The sequence below is a fragment of the Poromitra crassiceps genome (genome assembly GCF_964638095.1).
Source record: "Poromitra crassiceps genome assembly, chromosome: 4".
Lineage (NCBI taxonomy): Eukaryota > Metazoa > Chordata > Actinopteri > Beryciformes > Melamphaidae > Poromitra > Poromitra crassiceps.
Window position 1 is genome coordinate 75,862,359 of NC_139626.1, and position 24,936 is coordinate 75,887,294.

Sequence of the window (24,936 nt, forward strand, 5' to 3'; positions counted from 1 at the left end):
TTAGCAAGCAGCTAACGTTATCTGGTCTACACCACATTACAGTAGCTACAAGCAGCAAGTTCCCTTCATGAACCGAAAACACAGTCCTGACTCTAGTTTCCCCCCGATGTCGGTCACATTGCTGCTGTCTGGCCAGACGGGCTTCATTAGATAAATATTTATTTATTTAGTCTGGACTTTTTCTGGAGTCTGTGTTGTTGTTTCCTTTAGCTAGCAGCTAGCGACGAGCGTAACGTTAAAAGCTACTTCAGCCATTTCCTGTTAGCAGTCTAGGACAAGAGGCAAGCTCATGAACGCGCGCAGACGTCACATCCTCTAGCTGTGGCGGGAGATGCTATCCACTTCGAAACTGCGGTTTTCCATGTATCTTCTGAACGGCTGGTCGGAGAGAAACGCCCCTGGTCGCCATTTTTAAGTGACGTCAAGGCGCATTCACTCAGTGCCAATAATAAACACTTTGTGCACATTTATTTCTCGCCAGAACCAACGGAATGGGCCTTTAATATATTACCTGAATAAGCTCAAATGATCTTAGAGGATTATCAATCTGAGTTTGATGCACTTTTTCCGCAGTGCGCAGCTCCGCAAAGCCTCCCACGGTCTGGAGCACACGGCCATGCGCACATACCTCCAGCCGGCTCCTCCAGCAGCGACCTCGAGCGCGCTCTCACGCCGAGTTAGAAACAGCGTCTCGGGGGAACAGAGCCTGCCAGTAACGCTAACATTACTCTCCACAGAAATCACTTTGATCTCCACAGTTTAAATGAGTTTGCAGCCCAGGGACAATTTTTTTTTTTTTTTAATCTATTCATGTCAGACAATGTCAGAAACAAAAAAAGAAAATCACTGAGCAGCACCCAACGTGGTAACACTTTATAATAACTATACACTATAAAGCATTAATAAACCATTAGTAAATACATCATTCATCATGGATTCATCATTTATAAAGCATTATTCATACATCACTAAGCATTAGTAACACAGTTATAAACATTTTATTCCTGATTAATAACCTAATCTCTAATGTGTTTAATGATTGTATTCTCATACTTTGTAAATGATAGATTCACGATTTATAAATACATATTATTGCCATTCCCAAGTTCGTTAAAGCGATATCTCAAGAACGGCTTGATGGAATTTCTGCCAATTTGGCTCAAACGTCGACTTGGGCGCAAGGATGAACGGATTACATTTTGGTGATCAAAGGTCAAGGTCACTGTGACCTCTCGAATGCCATTTTCAAGCTTGTTAACGCAATATCTCAGGAATGCCTTGATGGAGTTTCTTCGAATTTGCCTCAAAACATCCACTTGGACTCAAGGATGAACTGATTACATTTTGGTAGTCAAAGTTCAAGGTCACTGTGACCTCACACACCCAATTTCCAAGCTCTGTAACGCAACATCTCAGGAGCGCCTTGACGGAATTTCTTCCAATTTGCCTCAAATGGCGATTTGGACTCAAGAATGAACTAATGGCGGAGGCATAAGTCCGCGTTGCATTCGTACTAGTTTGTTATGTCATGCTGTTACGTTATGTCTTGTCATGTCTGTCAGGAGTATTTGTTCCTCGCCTGTGAGCTTTTAAGGTGTTGGGTAGGCTGTGAAAATGAATTGTCCTTCTGAGATAAATAAAGTCATCTGAATCTGAATCTGAATCCAAGGAGAGGAAACAATGAAATGTCCTCATGGAAAGTAATTCACATAGACTAGGAAGTCTTGGTAAATATTGGATTCACAATTGGTTTTAAAATTACATGAACAGAGATAATCCTCTACATGATATATGTGTTTATGTGAGCTGTACATCATCCAGCTTATTACACGGTTACTAACTAAATAAATCAAAATGTAACTATGAGATGCAACTCCCATTGTTAATTTGATTATTAAAGAAACAGCATTTACTGGACTTCGTTCTGCAGATTGATATGACCCACGGCCTCCAGAGTGTGTAATCAGAATTGTCTGTTATAAGCAATGGTCTGATATACAGAAATAACAGACTGTAGAATGCTGTGATCGACCAATCAGAATCAAGCATTCAACAAAGCCGTGTGATAATTGCTGATAGTAACGTGTATGTAAAGCAGGATTTAAATGGTCGTCTGTTGAACACGAAGAGGAATACTCACCTGAGAGTCTCCAGTCTGCAGTGTGGACTCTTCAGTCCAGCAGAGATCAGCTTGACACCTGCATGTTTCAGGATGTTGTCACTCAGGTCCAGCTCTCTCAGACTGGAGGACTGGGAGCTGAGCACTGAGGCCAGAGCTTCACAGCTTCTCTCTGACAGCTGACAACCACTCAGCCTGAAGAAGAATTGGTGAGAGAGATATACAACACATTTGAAAATGTATATATATTTTATTTAATATATTTGATCTACCCAGTTATTAACCTACAGAGCTTTATTGGAGGCTTTGACCACTGGCAGCAGCCTCAGAAGAGCCTTGTCTGAAGCAGAGTATTTCTTCAGGTCAAACTCGTCCAGCTCTTCTTCTGATGACAGTAAGATGAAGACCAGAGCCGACCACTGAGCAGGGGAGATTTTGACTGTAGAGAGACTTCCTGATCTCAGGTACTGTTGGATCTCCTCCACTAGAGAATGGTCATTCAACTCATTCAGACAGTGGAACAGATTGATGTTTGTCTCTGCAGAGGGATTCTTCTTGATCTTCTTCTTGATGTACTGGACTGTTTCCTGATTGGTCTGTGAGCTACTTCTTGTCTGTGGCAGCAGGCCTCGTAGGAGAGTCTGATTGGTCTTCAGTGAAAGGCCCAGGAGGAAGCGGAGGAACAAGTCCAGATGTCCATTTGGACTCATTAAGGCCTTGTCCACAGCACTCTGGTAGAGATATTTTACTGCTGATCTGTCTCTGAATAGCCTAGACAACCTGGAGGCTTCTGACAGTGGATTGACACCAGTGTTGATGAATGAGACCATGACATGAACAGCAGCCAGAAACTCTTGAATGCTCAGATGGACAAAGCAGAAGACCTGGTCCTGGTACATCCCACACTCCTCTTTTTTAAAGATTTGTGTGAACACTCCTGAGTAAACTGAGGCTGCTTTGATATCAATACCACACTGTTTCAGGTCTTCTTCATAGAAGATCAGGTGGCCTTCCTCCAGCTTCTCAAAAGCCAGTTTTCCCAGAGAGAGAATCATGTCGCTGCTCTGTGTCCAGTGCGGATCTGTTTCAGTTTTCCCATGATACTTGACGTTCTGCAATTTGGACTGAACCACCAGGAAGTGGATGTACATCGCAGTCAGGGTCTTGGGCAGGTTTTCTGTGTCACGAGTGTTCAACAGATGCTTCAGAACTTTAGCAGTGATCCAGCAGAACACTGGGATGTGGCACATGTTGTGGAGGGTTCGTGAATTCTTGATGTGGGAGACAATTATGCTGGCCTGCTCATCATCTCTGAATCTCTTCCTGAAGTAGTCTTCTTTCTGTTGGTCATTGAAGCCTCTCACCTCTGTTACCAGGTCAACATACTCAGGAGGGATCTGACTGGCTGCTGCAGGTCGTGTGGTTATCCAGATGTGAGCAAGGCGAAGCAGATTCCCCTTGATGAGGTTTGTCAGCAACACATCCACTGAGGTCGACTCTGTAACATCATCCAGGAACTCATTGTTCTTGAAGTCTAGAGGAAATCGACACTCATCCAGACCATCAAAGATGAACATCACTGGGAATTTGTCAAACCTGTAGATTCCTGCTTTTTTGGTCTCAGGAAAGAAGTGGTGAAGAAGTTTCACCAAGCTGAACTGTTTCTCTTTCAGCAGATTCAACTCTCGGAAAGTGATTGGAAATATGAATTGCATATCCTGGTTGGCTTTGTCTTCAGCCCAGTCCAGAGTGAGCTTCTGTGTTAAGACTGTTTTCCCAATGCCAGCCACTCCCTTTGTCAGCACTGTTCTGGTTGGTTCATCTCTTCCAGGTAAGGGTTTAAAGATGTCTTCATTTTTGATTGTGTTTTCTGGGCTCAGTGGTTTCCTGGATGCCGTTTCAATCTGTCTGACTTCATGTTCGTTGTCGGCCTCTCCAGTCTCTTCCTCTGTGAGGAAGAGCTCTGTGAAGATCTCATTCAGAAGTACCAACTTTTCTGAGTTTGTGATTCCCTCAAACAAACGTCTAAAGTTCTTCTTCAAGTTGGATTTGTGTTCACTCTGGCACTCGGCAAGCATCTCTGAATGAACAGACAACAATGAGAGAATGGTATAGTAATTATGAGTAATGCTAAGATTTCCTGTTAAATGTCCATATTCTAAACATGAATTTATTTAGTCAGCTCATCCTGGCGTTTAATGGAGTTGAAGGTATAAGCTGTTGTACAGACAGTTATTATTACTCAACAGGGAGTTAGGGTTAGGGTCATGTAACAGGGAGTTACATGCAACCAATCAAATTCTCTAAAGACACTTTTCCACTGTGCTGATAATTCCTACAATCTGTGCTTTATTGTTTGTGTTGGCAACTTTTGTGTTGAACAAGCAGATACTTTCTATACTAAAATGGCAGCCTGCCTTTCTTCACAAATCTATTGTCTGAACATAGACTAATGAAAGTAGACTCACACTCTATATACATTTCATTTAGGGCTGTCAATCGATTACAATATTTAATCGCTATTAATTGCATGATTCTCCATAGTTAATCACGATTAATCGCAAATTAATCACACTCTTTTTTTAAATCGGTTCTAAATCTTTAAATGGAGGTACCTTAAATCTGGTATTTTCTTGTGCCAGTTAACAACACTTGAGAGCTTTGTTCAAATATGCACTGTTGCATGGGTAGTATTATTATTAGCTATTATCATTAGTATGGGTAAGTATTTGGCCATTGGTATTGTTATTATTGCTACTAGTTACTGGGAATACGCATCTCTCAGGCTGCACTCTGTGAAGTTAACTGTGCTATCCTCCACATCTCTCGAGCCACAGTGTGTGCAGACAAGAGCAACTGTCTCAGCTCTCTCCCCCCTCTCTCTCTATCCCCCTGTCTCTCTCTCTCTGCCTGTCTCTCTCTCTCTGCCACGGTCTATATATATGAGGGCAGAGAGAGAGAGACAGATGATTGTAATATATATATATGTTGGTCTCGACCTAGTTTCAAGATGAAGACCAGTCATGTTACCTCACATCACAATAGGCATCAGCTCCCAGCCTAAGTCAAGTGTAATCCTAGTGTGACGTCCGTTATGACGTGTGACTCATCACCCCATCCTCAATAGCCAATCAGCCCCTGTCAACATGCCAATATGACGTCACTGCCGAGGCTATGAGGTGGCAGTACATATAGCCATGGTCAGCACGTCATCATCCTCTTTCCCTGATCCTTCACCTCCATGGTCGCTGTACCTGGGCAGGTCGTATCCCCTCCTCTGAAGCTGTGTTTCGCCCCACCCACCTCCCCAGTCCACCACCAACGTCTTGACTCCTGAAGAATCCCCTACGGGGGGGGGGGGGGGATTCTCTATCCTAGTCTGAGTAGATGCCCTCCTCTCTCACCACAAGAAGAGAGTCATCTTACCACGGAGTCATTACGCCAAAGAATCAGTTGTCATGCTGCCATGCCATAGAATTAGTTGCCATGCCATTTCATGCCATAGAACTAACCGCCATGCCATTCGTGAATAAAGCTCGCTTGTTAAACTTTACCCACTGGTCTCTCATGATTATATATATAATATATATATATATTAGGGGTGTGCCGATTAATCGTATAATCGATTTAATCGATTATACGATATAATCGATATAATCGATTCACAATGTTCGATTATCGATTTGCAAAAAATTGTTTTTTTTTTTTTTTTTTTGCAATTTTTTTTTTGCTTTATTTGCAAAAAATACGGTATTTCGCCCGGAAAGCAGTTCCTTAACTGTAAAACGAGACCAAAACCGAAGTACTGGAAACTGGAATCACTGAAGAAAGCATGCAGGGTAGGGGTGTGCCGAAAAATCGTTTCTTCGATGCATCGCGATAAGACACGTAACGGGCTAAAGGAAGTAGGCAGTGAAGGAGCCTGTAAAGAGCAGCTTTTTGTTGTGGGAAATGTAAAATGTTTTGGATGTATTGTGTTTGGTCTGATTGATCTAAATAAAAGATAATGGAGGTAAATTTGTTTGTTTCCTTTAATTAATGGATACTGACAAAGAAATCCTGTATGGGGAAAAAGATACTGACAAAGAAATCCTGTATGGGGAAAAGATGCATCGAAATCGTAATCGTGATTAATCGTAATCGTTTAATAATCGAATCGTAGCACCCTTAATCGTAATCGAATCGAATCGTGAGGTGCCTAAGGTGGCACACCCCTAATATATATATATATATATATATATGTATATAATATATATTTGAGAGAGACTGAGAGAGAGTAGACTAAGACTAGTTACTGCGTATTCCCACTAACTAGTAGCAATAATAACAATACCAATGGCCAAATACTTACCCATACTAATGATAATAGCTAATGATAATAGCTACTCCCCATGCAATAGTGTATGTTTGCACAAAGCTCTCAAGTGTTGTTAACTGGCACAAGAAAATGTCAGGTTTAAGGTATCTCGGTTTAAGGTAGATTTACAACAGATCAAATTAATTGTGCGATTAATCGTGATTAACTGTGGACTCACACTCTATATAGGCAAAAAGTGTTTTTAAATAATTTTGTCATATATGTCATATCTTACAAATCATTTTGTGTGATGCATGCTTGCATAAAGTCCCATTTTATAATTGTCCCATTACTTACCTTCGGGTCCTGAACTGGTTTTTAATAATCGTTGCAGTAGATCATTCTTGAGGATCTTCCTCAGAACCTCTTTGGTCACCTCCAGAGTGTATTCGCTGTAGGTCTGGAACATGTGATCTACTGTGTCCAGCCTGTCTGCCTTCTCCAGGCGGCTCTTTGGGATGGCTGGGATGTCTAGGATGCCAGTCTGCTGCAGGAACCACTTGAACCTCTTGAACTCGTCATCTCCCAAATCATCCAAAGTTCCCAAGAGCAGCTCTACAGGTGTCGCCATCGTTGCTCCCTGATGAGAAGACATTAGGATTAGTTGACCATCCTTTGATGCTGTAACTGTGAGCTTGCAGATAATAGCGCCCTCATCTGACTGGCAGTTCTCACTTTTGAATGGCTCCAGTTCCAGGAAGTGAATTTCCCATTCATTCGTTTCAGAACATTCTTATAAAGTTTTAATCCTGGAAGCAAGCCAACCAGCTAAGATATGAATCATGACTATGAAACAACAACAACAAAAGGGGGGTAAATGGCAAATGTTTTATTTTTATTGTTTGCAGTTTTCTCTTCTTTTTTCTTCTTCTCTATTGTGTGGCTCATAATACTGTCAATTAGTGGTGTAAAATTATTTGCGGTTTATACTGCAGTGCTTAGATCGTTCCTCCAAAGAGGTGCTAAATTGAGTCGAGTCAGGTAGTCTAAGTAATAATCATGATAGTAATAATATAATAAGAATCCCTGTGTGTGAGCGAGCAAATTCTGTTGGGCCACATATGCCATTTTACGTGCGACCGTGCAGAGCCGGATTTTTAATTAGGGACGATTAATGTTTGAAAGTCCAAATGCCAAAAATGTCACAGGAAGGACAAAACCCTACATGCTCCCCTGTAAAACTGCTCAACACGCCCGGGTGTGCTGTTGTTTTCCTATGGGCAGAGCGCTGCTGCATATTGTTGGGCGGCACTGCTCTCCATGGGAAAACAATGGTACAGCAGTGCTACACTTGGCGTCATAAAATAAATACACAGCGTTCAAATTTGCCACCGAGCGCTGCGCTCCACGTTCAAATTATTTCAACTTTGACCTTGTTACCGCTGACCTTTCATGAGTGCATGACACATGTGGAAGGAACCTGGGTCCAGAGATGGGAAGTAACAAAGTACAATACTGCATTACTGTACATTACTGATTTTTCGGGTATCTGTACTGCTAAGTATTTATTTTTCTGACAAGTTTTTACTTTTACTCCCTACATTTTAACACAAGTATCTGTACTTTCTACTCCTTACATTTGCAAAACAAGCTCGTTACTTAAGTTTGAATGCACGACAACAACGATTAGAAAGACAGAGAAGAAACGGGGCAGAATGAATAGAGATAGCTCATTCCAGGCTCCGCCAATAGTATGGAATGGCACTCGTGCGGTCCCCTAAATGTCAGCTTGTGATTGGCTCTCTGTCAATGTTACGAAACTTCATTGGCTAGACAGTCTCCTAAGGGGGCGTTGACATAACCTGGAAAAAAAGTGCACAGTCCACCCACCAGACCACATCATGTATCGATGTATCAGAACCACACACCAAACGTGAGAACGCTGCCATAAGAGAGACGAGAGATGGACACTCGGTCGCGCTGAGAAATTGCGTCTGTGAATAGTGATGTTCATGTCAGCCAGAGGAACCAGCAACATGAGCGATGCCGCTAAAAGTGAGGTTGAAGTTGTCAACACTGCAGACTCGAACGAGCCAGACGCTCTGGCAGTGTAGCTTTTTCTTTCAACTCTCTTGTTTACTCGGCGTAATAGTTGTCTGATCAGACACTAGAGAAAGAAACACAGGACAAGCAGGGTATAGTTACATCTTGTCTTGTGTTTTCAAAACTCAGTGTTTGTATGTGCTCCAGAGGCTTCAATAAAGTAGGAGACACCTTGTATCCAACAGTTAAACTTTTGTGATTAATGATTTGCATATTCATATATCCTGCAAATATGAATGAGGGAGGAATAGATGTCATTTTAAGGATTTGAATGGGATAATTTGACTGTTTTTGTGGAAAAACTACAGCACAGAGTTTTAAGATGTATAAAAACACGTTTGTAGGGGATATTTTAAGTTCAATAGTCTTCAAATTATATTATTAATATATGATGTGAGGTTCAGTTACATTTAGCTTTGCACAGAAACATCCGGTAAAAATACTTTTTACTTTTACTCATTGAGTATATTTTATAGCCTGTACTTTTTTACTTTTAATTGAGTAAATAGTTGAATCAGTACTTCTACTTTTACCAAAGTCGTTTTTTTACACAAGTAACTGTGGAAGACCGGGGATAGTTGTAACATGGGTCAGTTGTAACACTTTCCATTCCTCCAATCAGGAGCAAGTTATGAATCACCTGATTCACTCTGCACATGCTCAGTTTAGTCCTTAGTCCACATGTGAGGAAGTAGCAGCCTGTGGCAGATATAGCCAATGTTAGGAGGAAAAAACTAATTTTGAGGTAAGAAAGTATATATTTTTACTTAATTTATTTTTTTGATAGCATTGCCTGCTTTGTAGTTAAACTCATCAAACTTAACTCATTTTAATTATGTGTCTATGTAGCTATTTTACATGCAAATTGTTAGTGCTAATGTTTTAGCTGGTAGCTGTAAGGTAAGCTACTTCATAGAGACAGTCTGCATGTCTGGGAACGCCCACAAAATGTTAAACGGCTGGCGCGCGTGTGGGGTAAAACCGCCGATATATCTCATGGGCTGACTCACCAAAAGACGGTGCTGCGGCTCTAAACTACATGTTTGGGGGTTCTAGAGCAGAACACATGACGTCTGCTCAGATGTGCGTTTACTGCGGTGGTTAAATACCCGATCGTGTCTGCCTGGGCTGGGCTATCAGCTAAATTCTAACTTTGCTGAATGGATAGAACGGGGGTTTTTACCCCACCCTGACCACGCCCCCAGTCAGGCTGAGCCAGCTATTGTGGGCGTTCCTAGGGCCTGTATGGACGTTCCCAGACATGCGGACTGTCTCTATGGCTACAAGTGTCTGGGTCAGTTGTAACACATGAACAAATCGTACAAACTACCCCAAGCAAATGTGTAATTGTATTTATGTTTTCTTTGAAGTTCAGTATGACTCAGTCTTGGCAGAGAAAGACTGACTGTACAAAATAGTGACTCCCTGGACTTCAACTCCCATGATCCTCCTCACCTCACATTTGCCCTTTCCCCTGATTCACTCACCCATGCACACCTGCCAGCACTCCGGACTAATTACATTCAGCCACCTTGTCTGTATTTAAACCCTCAGTATTAGTTACCCTTTGAGAGTGGTATCTTTGTTTGCTCCTTATCATGTGTGCGTAAATGACTTAAGTTTGTTGTATTGTGTTTGGTTAACCTCATCATGTTACCTGTTTATGTGTTTAGCTATTATGTTATGCTGTAGCAGTGCTGGATTAAGGTTATGTTTGTTTCTACTTTTGCCTTAAGTAATATTTTTCGGACACACTAAAGTTCAGTTGGTGCACATTTGTTCAGTTTAAATGTTAGTGTAGAGCTAGTCTCGACGCCAGACCCATGAGAGTTGTTACGCTGATACACTACGTTACTGCATGCTGCAGATCTCTCTCTGGGTCTGATACACTATGTTACTGCATGCTGCAGAGCTCTCTCTGGGTCTGATACACTATGTTACTGCATGCTGCAGATCCTCTCTGGGTCTGATACACTATGTTACTGCATGCTGCAGATCTCTCTCTGGGTCTGATACACTACGTTACTGCATGCTGCAGAGCTCTCTCTGGGTCTGATACACTACGTTACTGCATGCTGCAGATCTCTCTCTGGGTCTGATACACTATGTTACTGCATGCTGCAGATCTCTCTCTGGGTCTGATACACTACATTACTGCATGCTGCAGAGCTCTCTCTGGGTCTGATACACTATGTTACTGCATGCTGCAGAGCTCTCTCTGGGTCTGATACACTACGTTACTGCATGCTGCAGATCTCTCTCTGGGTCACACTACGTTACTGGATGCTGCAGATCTCTCTCTGGGTCTGATACACTATGTTACTGCATGCTGCAGATCTCTCTCTGGGTCTGATACACTATGTTACTGCATGCTGCAGATCTCTCTCTGGGTCTGATACACTATGTTACTGTATGCTGCAGATCTCTCTCTGGGTCTCATACACTATGTTACTGCATGCTGCAGAGCTCTCTCTGGGTCTGATACACTATGTTACTGTATGCTGCAGATCTCTCTCTGGGTCTGATACACTATGTTACTGTATGCTGCAGATCTCTCTCTGGGTCTCATACACTATGTTACTGCATGCTGCAGAGCTCTCTCTGGGTCTGATACACTATGTTACTGCATGCTGCAGAGCTCTCTCTGGGTCTGATACACTACGTTACTGCATGCTGCAGATCTCTCTCTGGGTCTGATACACTATGTTACTGCATGCTGCAGAGCTCTCTCTGGGTCTGATACACTACGTTACTGCATGCTGCAGATCTCTCTCTGGGTCACACTACGTTACTGCATGCTGCAGATCTCTCTCTGGGTCTGATACACTATGTTACTGCATGCTGCAGATCTCTCTCTGGGTCTGATACACTATGAGGCCATTTACACCTGGCATTAACATGCGTTTTCTGCCATCAGATTGCAATCCGATTGTATTTTATCACTTGAAAGTACAGGTGTAAACACCCCCAAAACGCATTGAAGAAGGATTGCAATCTGATCGGCCAAACCACCTCCGGAGGTGGTCAGGGACGCATTATGACAACATTTAACACAAGTGTAAATGCAATGCGTCCTCTCAAAACGCATTCAGCAACTACCATACGGAAATACATAATCTTCATCTTCTTTGCAGTTTTATGGCGGTTGGCATCCTTAAATGTTGCCTTACCGCCACCTACTGGATTGCTAAACTACATTGCAAATTACGGAAATACGTCCTCGCACGCCGCGAAAGTTTATCTAGTTAGCACAAAGAAATAACACAGCCAGAGCTAGCGTTACACGCTAACGTTAACAGCAAGGACTAACTAACGCTATGGATGAAGACACTCGTGGATGGAGTCACGAGGAGACCAAGGGCTCTATCGTTGCAGCGGCGCAGTTTCTAGGCCGAGCGCCAGCCGCAGCGCAAAGCAGTGGGCGTGGAAAGGCGCACTTGATATCTTGGTATCGGCGCTAAACTCAGCCTCAACCATTATAACCACGCCTTTTAAGCGTAAAATTATGCATTGTCCGCTCATTGGAGAATTGCAGGGAAGAGACACACGCTTGCCTTTTAAGCTCCAATTCCTGGACAAATCCGGTAAAACCAGACAAAGCCAAGGGCTCCGCCGCCCCCCCCTCCCTTCATCCGGTCTGTCTATCTCCATATATAGGCTATTATTCCATATTATTATGCTTCTCAAAGCAATCTAACTGCAGTTAAAATACTGCAAGCATGTAAATACCGTAAAATACCAATTATTAGCCCGGCGTTAATTGACAAAATATGTAGCCAGACCCCGCGTCAATATGGGACCTGCGGCAGTTTGGGACCTGCTTTAATTATTTTTGTACAAAAATATTGCTCAGCAAAGATTGTAAATAGTATGAAATTGTTTATTTAAACCATTTATTTTAATGAGTTGGCTACAGTCAGCACCCCACACGATTGCTTGTCTATGGGGAGAGCCGCGCCTCCCTCTCAGCGCAGCAGAGCACATTGCATGCCAGTTCTGGCCTGTACATGAAATCAAATAAAATTTGAGCTGAACTGTGACCTACCGGTATTTACCACTAAACTTTCTCCGCTGAAGGTGAGAGAACATGATCATCATGTGAGCAGATTATTTGTTGCATGCGCTGCCTCCTCCGCTGTTCATCACTCACGGAGCACCCTCTTCAGTAGCGCACATGTGAAAGAGCGGTGAAATACCAATTAGAAGCGGACTTCTATGCCCGCTGGCAGGGAAATATACCATAGGCACATTTCTCAAAATAATTATTACACCAGAGATGTCGGTTTTAGTGTATAAAAATCTTCAGGAAATGCCTACACAATTTTCAGAATCATCAGATGTTGAGGGAAAACGAATTTTGATCAGCAAGTTTCGTGCATGTGTTTTTTTTCCTCGTTGTTCCCGTTTCCTCGTTGTTCGTATTCTTCATCCGATTTTTCTTCTTCGTTGTGTTTGGGAGATGCATTCAACAGGATGTCGCAAAGGTAAAAAGAAAACATTGAAAAAACTAACCGGGCGTCAAATTGGGACCTGCTTTTATGTACAAAATATGTATCCAGACCCCGCTTATATATGGGACCCGCGGCAATTTGGAAGTCGGCTTCTAATTGGTATTTTACGGTACATGCCTATAATGTCAATTATCTGAATGAAATAATAATACATATTAATTAGGAATATTAGTAATATTAGTAGCCTAGCTAATTTCGGGGGGGGGGGGGGGGGGGGTAATAAAACATAGAGCTATATTACACATAAATGGGGATTATTATGATAGCCTAAACTAAATTTATGAAACTGCATTACAGCTTCACCCAAAGCCTGAGAAGGGTTGCAATCTTATATTCTATTGTATTCTAAAGTATTTTTTTCTATATATTGTATTCTCCATTCACTTTCCTGTCCCCGGTGCACAGAATCCTGCTTTAGGCCTGCTTTTCAAAAGCGCAAAGCGCTAAAAGTAGGCCAGGTCGGAAGATGGCTGGAAGATACGAGTACGCCGGTATTTAGCGCCGACACGCCCACTTTGGCGCATTCAGGGACTCCGCCACGCCCATTCGGCCTAAAGCGCATTTGGCAGCCTAAAGCCTATTGCTATTTTCCCGAAACAGGCGCAAGGCACGTTTTTTTGCGTTTAAGGCCCGTTTTAGCGCCGAAGGCCTGTGGGAGAATAGGGACCCAAGTGTCTGCTTTCAATTTGGTCTGAGGAAAGTATACAAGCTAAACTTGGCAGTGCATATCGCAACCGACCCATTTATTAAGTAGTGGCTAAGAAACTGGCAGAGAATGGCCACAACAGGACCTGGCTACAATGTCAGCGAAAAATTAAACACCTGAAACTGGCTTACAGACAGGCCAAGAACAAGAACAAGAAAAGTAGCAGGGGCAGGGCAACGTGTCCTTTTGATAAAGAAATAGATGCAATGCTGGGTGATCGGCTAGACTTGTACCAAGACGCTGATTACATTACACTACATCAGATGTAGTGTAATGTAATCAGCGTCTTGGTACAAGGCTAGGTGATCGGCCATCGTTTTGTCCAGGTGAAGGGGACGTCATCGACTCTGAAGATAATAACGCTAGCATGGACTCCACCAACAGTGTCAGTGACAGGACAACGGGAATTAAATTGACATTGTCAATGATAAAGATGGTATGTTGTGATCCTCCCTCAACTTGCTATACCCGTAACCTTAAGGTTAATACATATTTACGCTAGTTTCCCCATTAAACCAGGCTATCGTTAGCTGTAACGTTAAACCAAATTGTCACCGCGACGTGTTTCTCCAGCTGTACTGCCGAGCGCAACTGCGTGTCTCTTCTGGATAGGTTGGGTCGCAGTTTATCGCAAATAAAATCAAATGTTTGACGGCGCATACGCAGATTTGACACCCAGTCTTCATCCTCGAAGGTCCCCAACACTATCCTCTCCCACCAGTCTTGACTGGGTTCCCGCACCCAGATAGTCCTTGACAGTGGTGGCACTGATAACAGCTGTAATAAAAGCAGCCGCATAAAACATATTTCTCCTCTGCCTTCGTTCTTGGTATTTCAGCTGTTGAAGACGGCTTCTTCCACGAAAAACCAACAAAAGCCCATGCAATAGGGCAGCTTCACGGATGGTTAACATATTCTTTCAATTGTTGTCGCTGTTGTTGTTGTTGAATAGGAGATTAGTTTGTGAGGTCTGCTTCTTTCTGCTCCGTGTTGTTGTAATAAGCCCGCCAAAACGAAAGGGGGCGCGTGGGATGACGTTCGAGCTGGAGAGCAATCGGATTGCAATCTGTTCACCTAAAACGCATGTTAGTGCCAGGTGTAAATGGAATCAGGCTGAAGTGATCAAATACAATCTGATTGCAATCTGATGGCAGAAAACGCATGTTAATGCCAGGTGTAAATGGCCTCTATGTTACTGTATGCTGCAGATCTCTCTCTGGGTCTGATACACTATGTTACTGCATGCTGCAGAGCTCTCTCTGGGTCTGATACACTATGTTACTGCATGCTGCAGAGCTCTCTCTGGGTCTGATACACTAGGTTACTGCATGCTGCAGAGCTCTCTCTGGGTCTGATACACTATGTTACTGCATGCTGCAGATCTCTCTCTCAACCCACTCATGGGAGGCACAGCCCATTTTTCGAACCACTCTCTCATCGCTCATTGCTGCTACGACCTGTCACTCATTCAATTTCACCCCCCTAGACGCGCCCCCAAACCCCAGCAGTGGCTGTGAAGTGATACAGACTCAGTAGTATGCGGAGCGCAGCGATTCAATCGTAATATTTGAGTCTGGGGAGAGACTAGTGTAGAGCTGACTGACAGTGCAAGACAATTAAGCACACTAATATTCAGTTGGTGCACATTTGTTAAATTTGATTATATAACAGTAACTAACATACTTGAGACACACACACACACACACACACACACACACACACACACACACACACACCAGTTACTGTATGTTAAAAAGTAATGTAATTGTTAAATAAAAAGCTTTCAATATCTTAAGTTTTTGTTTTAATCCTTACTTCATAATGTTACATTTCACCCCAAGGTGTGTTACAACTAACCCAGACTATGGGGTGGATTGTAACATTTCACTCGTTGTGTTTGAGACTAAGCCATGCATTTTCTGTGTGTGTTGCAGAGGTAACAGCTACACTATGATAGCAGACACATGTAATTAGTTTGTATACAATTTTGAATGCACTGGCTTTAAAGAGCTCCAAGATACAGACAGAAATGTCCAAAATGTTACAACTATCCCCTGCCTGGGTCTACCATGTCTCTGTTCAAGCTACAGACTGGTTAGCTGTAGGATCCGCCTCCTCCACCAGGGCAATTTAGAGAGAGAGTGGCATCAGCGGAGGACCAAAATGTGTGACTCATTAGCCAATGAACAACAGCCAGGAAGGGGTCTCGCTCTACTTTTGAATGACTCATCAATCAATCAATCAATCAATCAACTTTAATACATGTCCCAGAAGGGCACTTTGGTTTACATCAGGCAGTAGTGGTTATTAAAAGATACACTCGGAACATTATTACTAGTTTGAGAGTAATAAAGGCACACTTCAATATTATACAATACATATACATTTGTTGCAATATGTACAGATTCCAAAAGACCATCCCTGCTGCCAGTCGCAGCGTGCGCTGCACCCTTTGCAACTAGCTCATCAACAAACGCAAGAGGCTGCCATAACATACAGCGCCAGTTTTGGATGTGTCAGAGAAGGGGAAAAAAGGGGGGGGGGGGAGGATGCAAAACGCTAGGGGGAGTGTGTGAAGGCGGGGGGATTGGGTGGGGGAAGAGGGTGGTGGGATGGGGTAGGATGTGCGTGCGTGCGTGTTTGTGTATGTGTATATATGAGTCCTTGAGTCTGTGTGTTTATGTGTGAAGTATGCCTGAAGTAGTGCTGCACGATTAATCTAATCGCAATCGCAATCGCGATGTCAGCACGTGCGATTACATAACCGCAAAAGTGTGCGATTATTATCATTTTTTCACGTCTTTTTGAGTGTGTGTGTGTGTGTGTGTGTGTCCTCTAACGTTACTCGCGACGCAGCAAACACACGTTTCTCTGCCATCACACTGTGGGCATCAACACTAGCGGGAGGCTTCTCCCATGCACTCCCGCAAATAAGTAATGTTATGCGCAGCAAAGTTACATTTTACCGAGGGGGGAGAGAGAGAACATCCATGATCGCTAACAGCTAGCTATGCTAATAACTAGCTTGCCGTTCAGAAACGCATGTAAACAGCCGTGTGATTAGTGAGAACGTCAGTAAAATAAGGAGAGAGCTGCAGGTGCTTATGCAGAACTAGTGCACAGTGGGTAATGACCCGCTGTGATGAAGAATATAGCGAGATTAACAAGGTTGATAGCAAAACACTGTCGCAGCTGCCAGCAGCAGCACCTCCAGGCTTCAACTAGCGTTTAGCCTGTCACATGACGCCTTCATGGTCCCTCGATAAAGTATGCAGAAATATGCACGTTACCGCACCACTCTCTCAAGAAGCGTCACGTGAGTGTGGCGTTTAAGGCCATCTGTCGCTACAAAATAAATAAACGGGGTGTATCATTGTATTACTCGACAGACATGTAACTAACTTTGCCAGTCTGAGCCATCTTCTATGTGCTGTAACACAGTGCAGTTTCTATTTTTCTGGTGTTTCTTTTTTACATGTTTGGGACAGGCAAATGTCTCAAATTTTTTTATTTTTTTGTAAAGATAATTTTATTTCAAGTTGTTTTATTTTTTTAGTTTTAATATATTTTAAATTGTAAAATATTTCATGTATTTTAGTCTGTGATACGTGAAACCGTGGTATTTTTGTCCAAGGTTATCATACCGTCAAAAACTCATGCCGGCACATCCCTAGATACCTCTTGTTTATTATATCGCAATCACAATCGCAATCACAATATTGTCCACCCTAATCGCTAATCGCACCTTTCCCCCAAATCGTGCAGCACTAGCCTGAAGCTCCTTTCAGGTTCACGACACAAATCTCGGCGGCGGGTGAAGAGCGCGACAACACAGCAGGTTGCTATGGAGACAGCCTCGAAATGCCCAGACCAAAGTCAACAACAGGTGTCCATGAGGGGCGGGGGAGGGGTGGAGGTGTAGAGCGCTACATTGCAATGAATCTTCAGGGGGAGTTTCTTGCGAGCGGCCTTGCCGGGCCAACAAGCGAGTGGGGGCGCCGGAATCAAGATAGGATGTTTGGTTAGGGGAGGGAAAACAGCATTCCAATTGATTTCTGCTCCAGACATGGTCTCCAACTAAGCACTTCCATGCAGAGCAGTGAATTTCTCCAAAATGTGATCCATCTTGCGATTCAGATCAGAAATCGCACCATCCATCTTGCGATTCTGATCAGAAGTCATAACAGTCTGAGTACTCACGGCTCGGCCCACCTCGTTTAACATGACGGCTCGGCCCACCTCGTTTAACATGTTTAACATGACGGGTAGCTTTGGGCTTTCTTGAATGGCTCCCATCATTTTTACTTTCCGATAGACTAGGGCAACGCTCAATCCAAGAAGCAAATGTCCAAATGCCGCCAGGCAGACAACCCGCCACTTCTCCCATGAGTCCATAATATAGCCCGCAGAAAAAGTACCGTCTGGGCAGATAGGTTCCCCTGAACCAGCGCTTCTCGTGGAATTTCTTTTGTCAATTGCGTTGAGAGACCAGCTTATCAGTTCCATGATTACTTCAGATAGTTTCGAAGAGTAGCCCGGTCAGGACGAGTGAGCAGGCAGTGGGAGAGAGGGAGAGAGGGAGAGACGAGAAAAAGCGACCGCCTTCGTTGAGAGCAGAGCAAGGATTAGCCAATGAACAACCAGGAAGGGGTCTCACTCTACTTTTGAATGCTAAAATGAAGCTGATAATGTACCATTTGATTATATACACGGCTCTGGCTGTGACTAGTCATCTGTTTACTGTGCTACACTCTGTTCACCAGTAGAGGGTGATATTTTTCATCTCATATGAAGCTCTGAGTGCTCAACACATTTTAGACCCAGTGTGTGAGAAACCCACAATGGTTCAGAAAGTTGCTCATTTCACCATCACTAGTGGTTATCTGTCTTCACTTCCTGTATTTCTGTGAGCTGGTAAACAGGGCTGAAAGTCACACTTCCTCTTCTAGCACAGAAACCAGCAGAAACAATATACATAAAAAAGTATACTGCACGGGGGGTCCTCCCTTCAACAACTGGGCTGCCGTCTTCATCAGCCTTTGCGTCCTACATCCATCCAGAGCAAGCTGCTATATTATCAGCCCAAATATGCCTCCTTCCATGATTGGTAGGAAGTATTAATGCATTTCATTGGTGGTGGTCTTCTCTCCCAATCCCCGTTTGGTGCCCATGCCGGGCAATTTGCATATAACCCCATAAGTGTCCTTGCCATTGCTTAACCTCAATCAGCCCACGTCCTGACAAATTGCACAACCCATTATCCCTGCATTCTGCTTAAACATCAGTCAGCCCATGTCCTGACAAGTCAGCCCCCGCCCTGACAATTCGCTCAACCCATTATCTCTGCATTCTGCTTAAACCTGTCAGCCCACGTCCTGAGAAGTCAGTCCACATCCTGACAACTTGCTCAACCCATTATCCCTGCATCCTGCTTAAACCTCAGTCAGCCCTCGTCCTGACAAGTCAGCCAATGTCCTGACAATCTGCATAACCCATCATTCCGGCATTTGCATAAACCTCAATCAGCCCTTGGCCCCCTTTTCCTCATCTCTCCCCATCATCACATGACAAGATCCTGGTTCATCCTTCACTTCAAGACCACACTCTAGAAATGCAACATCCCTGCAGAGAACCATTCCAGTCACTCCTTCAGGATCGGAGCAGCCACATCAGCAGCCATGCAGGGGGTGTCCTCCGCCTCCCTTCAACAACTGGGGCGCCGGTCCTACATTCGTCCAGAGCAAGACGCCATATTATCAGCGCAAAGATCCCTCCTTCCATGACTAAAGAGGCAACAAGCACTTCGTTGGTGGTGATCAAACTCTCCTTTTCTCTTCAATGCGCCCGTGCCCGGGCTATCCACATCCACTCCCTTGCATCCCCGCTTTGCCTTAAAAAACCCCGGTCAGCCCCTCATCTCCCGGCATGCATAAATTCTCCCCCTGTCAGCCCACGACCTGACTAAAGCATACCCCAGGCGAGCTCCATGACCCCCGTTTTCACTCTCCCAGTTCCTGAAATAACTTTAAATTCCTTTGGGGGATGTCCTATCTCATACAGCACCGACGCCCTCTCTCATAAGCAAGAGGAGCGTCACATCATGGAGTCATACGCCTCTTTAGCCCTGTTATTATTAAACCAACAAATGTAACATTCAAATGAAAGTATAACACAATCATAAAGAGAGCAATACTGCATGTGGAAGTTTGATTTATCTAATTTAGCTTTACTATGGAAGTCAGTGTCCCCTATCGTTGCATCGGTGCTGTTTCTAGGCCGAGCGCCTGGCGCAGCGCAAATCAGTGGGCGTGGACCAGCGCACTTGATATCTTGGTCTTGGCGCTAGACGCAGCCTCAACCATTACAACCACGCCTTTTAAGCGTAAAATTATGCACCGTCAGTTCATTGGATAAGTGCAATAAACGAATCGCATGCTTGCCTTTCAAGCTCCATTCCAGTGGTCCAGCAAAACCAGACGAAACCCAAGCCTCTGATCCCCCCCCCCCCCCCCCCCCCCCCCCCCACCTCCCTTCATCCCGTCTGTCTCCATATATCGGCTATTATTCCATATTATGATGCTTCTCAAACCAATATAACTGCAGTTTAAATACTGCAAGCATGTAAAAACGCTACACTATAGCAAGATCAAAGTGAAAATAATGTTCTAAACGCATCGGATAGAAAAAAATATAGCCGGCTGGATGTCATGAGATTAGATGAAATTTGGCCAGAATGATATCGTTTTGTCTCTTCTCCCCCACTGCACGATGCAACATCCTCTGAATGACACCTATCACTTTTACTGGATCTGATTACTTTCTTCTATTTTATTTAGCCTACTGGATTTTATTATTGAGTATTTGTATTTTATTTGGCCTATGCTTTATTTGGCCTATCCCCAGGGACATCCCCTATGCACGACCCGCCTGCACGACCACCAGCGCCTCATAGCGCACCAGCGCGGCTCCGCTCCCCGCATCTCCTGCGTGATGCCCGGCGTCCTGTGAGGAGGAGAGGACGGCCCCGTGCAGGGAGAGGAGAGAGGACGCCCCTATTAAATTAATCTTTTGCTTTGTCATTGTTTTTCATATTTTATTTAGAATTGTAGCCTAATTAAATATCCCCCTCTCTCTTTCTCATTCTTTCTTGCACTTAATGTAGGCTACACGGCACCTCGGACAGCTCCGCTGCCACAGACGGGGGAAACATTTGGAAATAATTCTAACTACTCTGCTTTGCAAACAGAAAATATAAATACAACAGACAATTCTGTAATGAATAGCTGTAATGAGAGTGGGGTTTGAAGAAGCGCTACACAAAAGTTTATCCAGTTTCTTTCTCTCTTTCTGCTTTTCAAAAGCGCAAGGCGCTAAATTTACGCCAGCTCGGAAGATATCAGTAGGCCGGTATTTAGCGCCGACATGCCCACTTTGGCCCATTCTGGGACTGCGCCACGCCCATTCGGCCTAAAGCGCATTTGGCAGCGTAAAGCCATATTGATATCGTCCCAAAACAGGCGCAAGGCACGTTTTTTTGCGTTTAAGGCCCGTTTTAGCGCCGAAGGCCTGTGGGAGAATAGGGGCCCGAGTGTGTGTGTGTGTGTGGGGGGGGGGGGGGGGGCTGCTGAAAAGTAAATGTGAATCATATTATCACATGTTGTAACATGCTGCATATCTGAGTCTAGAAACACCAGGAGAGCCTGCACTTTCCTTCAGATAGACCAACCAGGTCCATCACAAAATTTTAAAGGATTTTCTTTGTCACTCTGGAAATTTGTATGTTTAATATTAATATATTAATATATTTATTTATTCTAACTAGTCAGAGCAGAGATTTTTGAAATTAATGCAGTATTGAGCAAGATAGCATCAGCCCGCCAGCACCTGCAATGGCTATAATATAATCACACGAGGGAAATCACACCGTACGATCTCATTGCTGCAATGGATAGCAAACAACATGGAGTCTGTCTTTTTATAGACCTATCTAAGGCATTCGACACTGTCGATCATGAGATCCTGCTAAATAGACTAGCCAATATAGCAGTTGCCTGGTTTAAAAACTACCTGTCAGATAGAACCCAGTGTGTAAAGTTTGATGGAAATTTTCTCTGATATCTTAACTGTCCACAAGGGGGTGCCACAGGCTCTGTGCTTGGTCCACTTTTATTTACAATTTTTATCAATAATGTGGGTAAAAATGTGCCAGACGCGTCTTTTCACTTTTATGCTGATGACACCGTCATTTATTGTTGTGCAACATCTTTAATAAGGGCTTTTGAACAGCTACAAATAGCCTTTGATATGGTTCAGGCACAGTTGCACCAGCTGAAGCTTGTCTTGAATGCAGGCAAGACCAAGCTTATGTTTTTTTCCAAATCTAAGAAGGAACCAATTGTCCCAGGCATAATGACTACGCAGGGCAAGGTTATTGAAAGAGTGTCGACATATAAGTATTTAGGTTTTATAATAGATGATGGTCTTACTTTTAAAGCACATATTGACACTCTTGTCAAAAAAGACTGAAGTTAGGTTTTTATTTTAGAAACAGAGCGTGTTTTTATGCTGAGGCTAGAAAGAGGCTTGTTTTGGCTACCTTCTTGCCAATATTAGATTATGGTGACATTCTTTATATGTCTGCACCTGCGACAGCATTGAGAAAGCTGGACACAGTGTATCATGGTGCACTTAGGTTTGTGAAGTCCCGGACACATCACTGTACCCTCTACATGAGCGTAGGCTGGCCCTCCTTAACGTTACGGAGGATGTCTCATTGGTTTATTTTCATTTATAAGACCATCTTGAGACAACTACCATCTAATCTATGCTCCTGCATTAATTTACAAGAAAATAGTTCTTATCAGCTTAGGTCTCAAAACTGCATCCTGCTGACTGTACCTAAGACAAGGACTGAGTTTGGCAAGAAAGCTTTCCAGGTGTCTGCCCCTCTGGCCTGGAATTAACTCCAACGCCTACTAAACCTCCAGGTGCTAGTCCCTATGAGTATTTTTAAAACCAGGGAAAAAAATATGGAGGAAGCTGAAATCCAGGTCTGCAAATGTTTTGATCCATAATGAACTTGTATACAACCCTGTTGCTGAGTAAATGGATGTGTATTTTCTTACGTTTTAGATGTTTTTGTTTGTATTGTTTATGTTAAAATGTGTCTGTAACTTTATGCTGCTTTCTTGGCCAGGTCTCTCTTGAAAAAGAGATTTTCAATCTCAATGAGACAAACCTGGTTAAATAAAGGTCAAATAAAAATAAAGGGAGTAGAGTCGCTGATGGGATTTGCTGATCTTGAGAATGGTGTTGAGATCCCATGATAGGGATTCATGGATGGTGGTCCCGAGGAACCGGAAGGAGGTGACCGGGCCTAAAAAAAAAAGTTGTTCGGTTCCGGTTTCCGACCGACCCTGTCAATTTACGTGCGACCCAAATTTATTTTATGAGCTTGTTGATTTGACGGTGGCGCTAAGGGGCGGGGTTTGCCACTGCACGAAGGTGCTTTTCGCTACGGATACTTTAAAACGAAAATGGCAGGGAGCATGACGGACATGTGCTTTGTGTCGCTTCTCTGCCCATGCAGCACTAGCGTGCCAACCAAAATTGTGAGATTGGGGTTAAAATCATTTGAAAATGTGCTTCAGGAAGTTAAACAGTGCCCTTGTATATTCGTATCAAAAAATGATTAAAAAAAAACACGATTTCAGACAGCAGCCCGTCTTTATTGTCACACGAACACACTACAACACATGCATGCGGCCACTACACACACTCATGCTGACAGTGGCCGGTGAAATATGTCCTCTGCATTTGACCCATCCAGGCTTGTCCTTTCCTCCAGGGGGCAGGCCAGGAGCAGTGGTCGCTATTTCTTTCCAGCGCCTGGGGACCTTCATTGGACCATCATTGGACCAACTTCAGATGTTGTCGTCACTGGTCGGATGACGATCTTCTGCATGTTTTTAGTCGGGGGTTATGTACGGAGGAACCCCCTGGGGGGTACGGGGAGAACATGCAAACTCCACACAGAAAGGCCCTTTGGATGAGATAGCCCACCTGGGCAGTAGGCACTGAGGATATGGGGGGTCACAACTCCAGCGCCCACAGCGTCCCAGGTGGGAATCGAACCCAGGACCTTCGAGCTGTGAGGCGACAGCGCTTACCACTGCACCACCGTACCCCCACGTATCAGCAGCCGGCAAAGTGGACAGAGCTGACAAATGGACGGATATCGCCAGCCGTCGACCCCACTCAGCAGCTTGTGGCTCATTTCCACCACATATAACAGCACAGTACAGCTCTAGTCGACCTGGGCTTACTCGTCTCTACTTGATATAGACTCTGTTTCCATAGCAAGTTCACTCACCTCCGCCCACACCTGGTCGCCATAGCGACCGCATATCTGCCCTCCGCCCAAAGCCCAAGTAGGCTATAACGTATAACGTTAAAATTAAATCCATACATGGAACTTTTCAACTGGAATACTGGTGCCTCTAAATGACCTACACTACAGTGTACATGGGCAAATGTGACAATCGGCCAGGAGAATGGATATCACTTGTTGTTACTCAAACTCACATGCATGCACTGCACGGGGGACGGGAGTCACGCTACGGGGAGAAGTGAAGCCACTTCCCCGGTGGCAACTCCCCAGGCAAGACCGCGGCTTCGCTAAACCCCCGCCTCCGGCCTAGCGGAGCTGAAGTTACACACAACTCAAAGGGATTCCCGAGGAGCGGACTTTTTCTCTCTCAAAACAATTGAAAACCACCGTCATGTTAAAGTTGAGCAAGGAGATCGATTTTATTTCACCAGAGCCGAAGGCAGCCAGCAACACAAAAGACTGATGGAAATAATGGTTCGCTCCTCAGTGGCGTCATGGCTTTATTTCAATTCAGGTATTTAGCACTGAAGTGCACGGCAGAGCTAGAACCTGTGCCCTCAACGGCTCAAAGTATTTAAAATCAGCATGTTTTAATAACATTGAAGCATTCATATTGACTTAAATATTTTGTTCATATAAAAACGTGTGTAGAGCACAGTGGTAGAGTACATGTAGGCTATGTTATGAAAAAAGTATCCATTGCTGCTGTAATTTTAAGGAAAAAAAAATATATATATATATTTCCTATCTATCCCTTGCTGCCACTGGAAAAAAAAATCCCTACCGACCCATCACCTCAACTGACAACGA

At 43.9% G+C, this 24,936-nt stretch overlaps 1 protein-coding gene across 1 annotated transcript in view; it reads right to left on the reverse strand.

Annotated features, from left to right (window-relative positions):
• Positions 1 to 24,936, reverse strand: part of LOC310775942 (NLR family CARD domain-containing protein 3-like) — a 112,232-nt gene that overhangs the window by 41,780 nt on the left and 45,516 nt on the right. The window contains exons 5-7 of the mRNA XM_083636065.1: positions 6,774 to 7,056; positions 2,408 to 4,199; positions 2,141 to 2,236 (exon numbers count right to left, since the gene is read on the reverse strand). Coding sequence (XP_083492191.1) covers positions 2,141 to 2,236; positions 2,408 to 4,199; positions 6,774 to 7,056 — 2,171 coding nt within the window. The remainder of the gene's footprint in view (positions 1 to 2,140; positions 2,237 to 2,407; positions 4,200 to 6,773; positions 7,057 to 24,936) is intronic.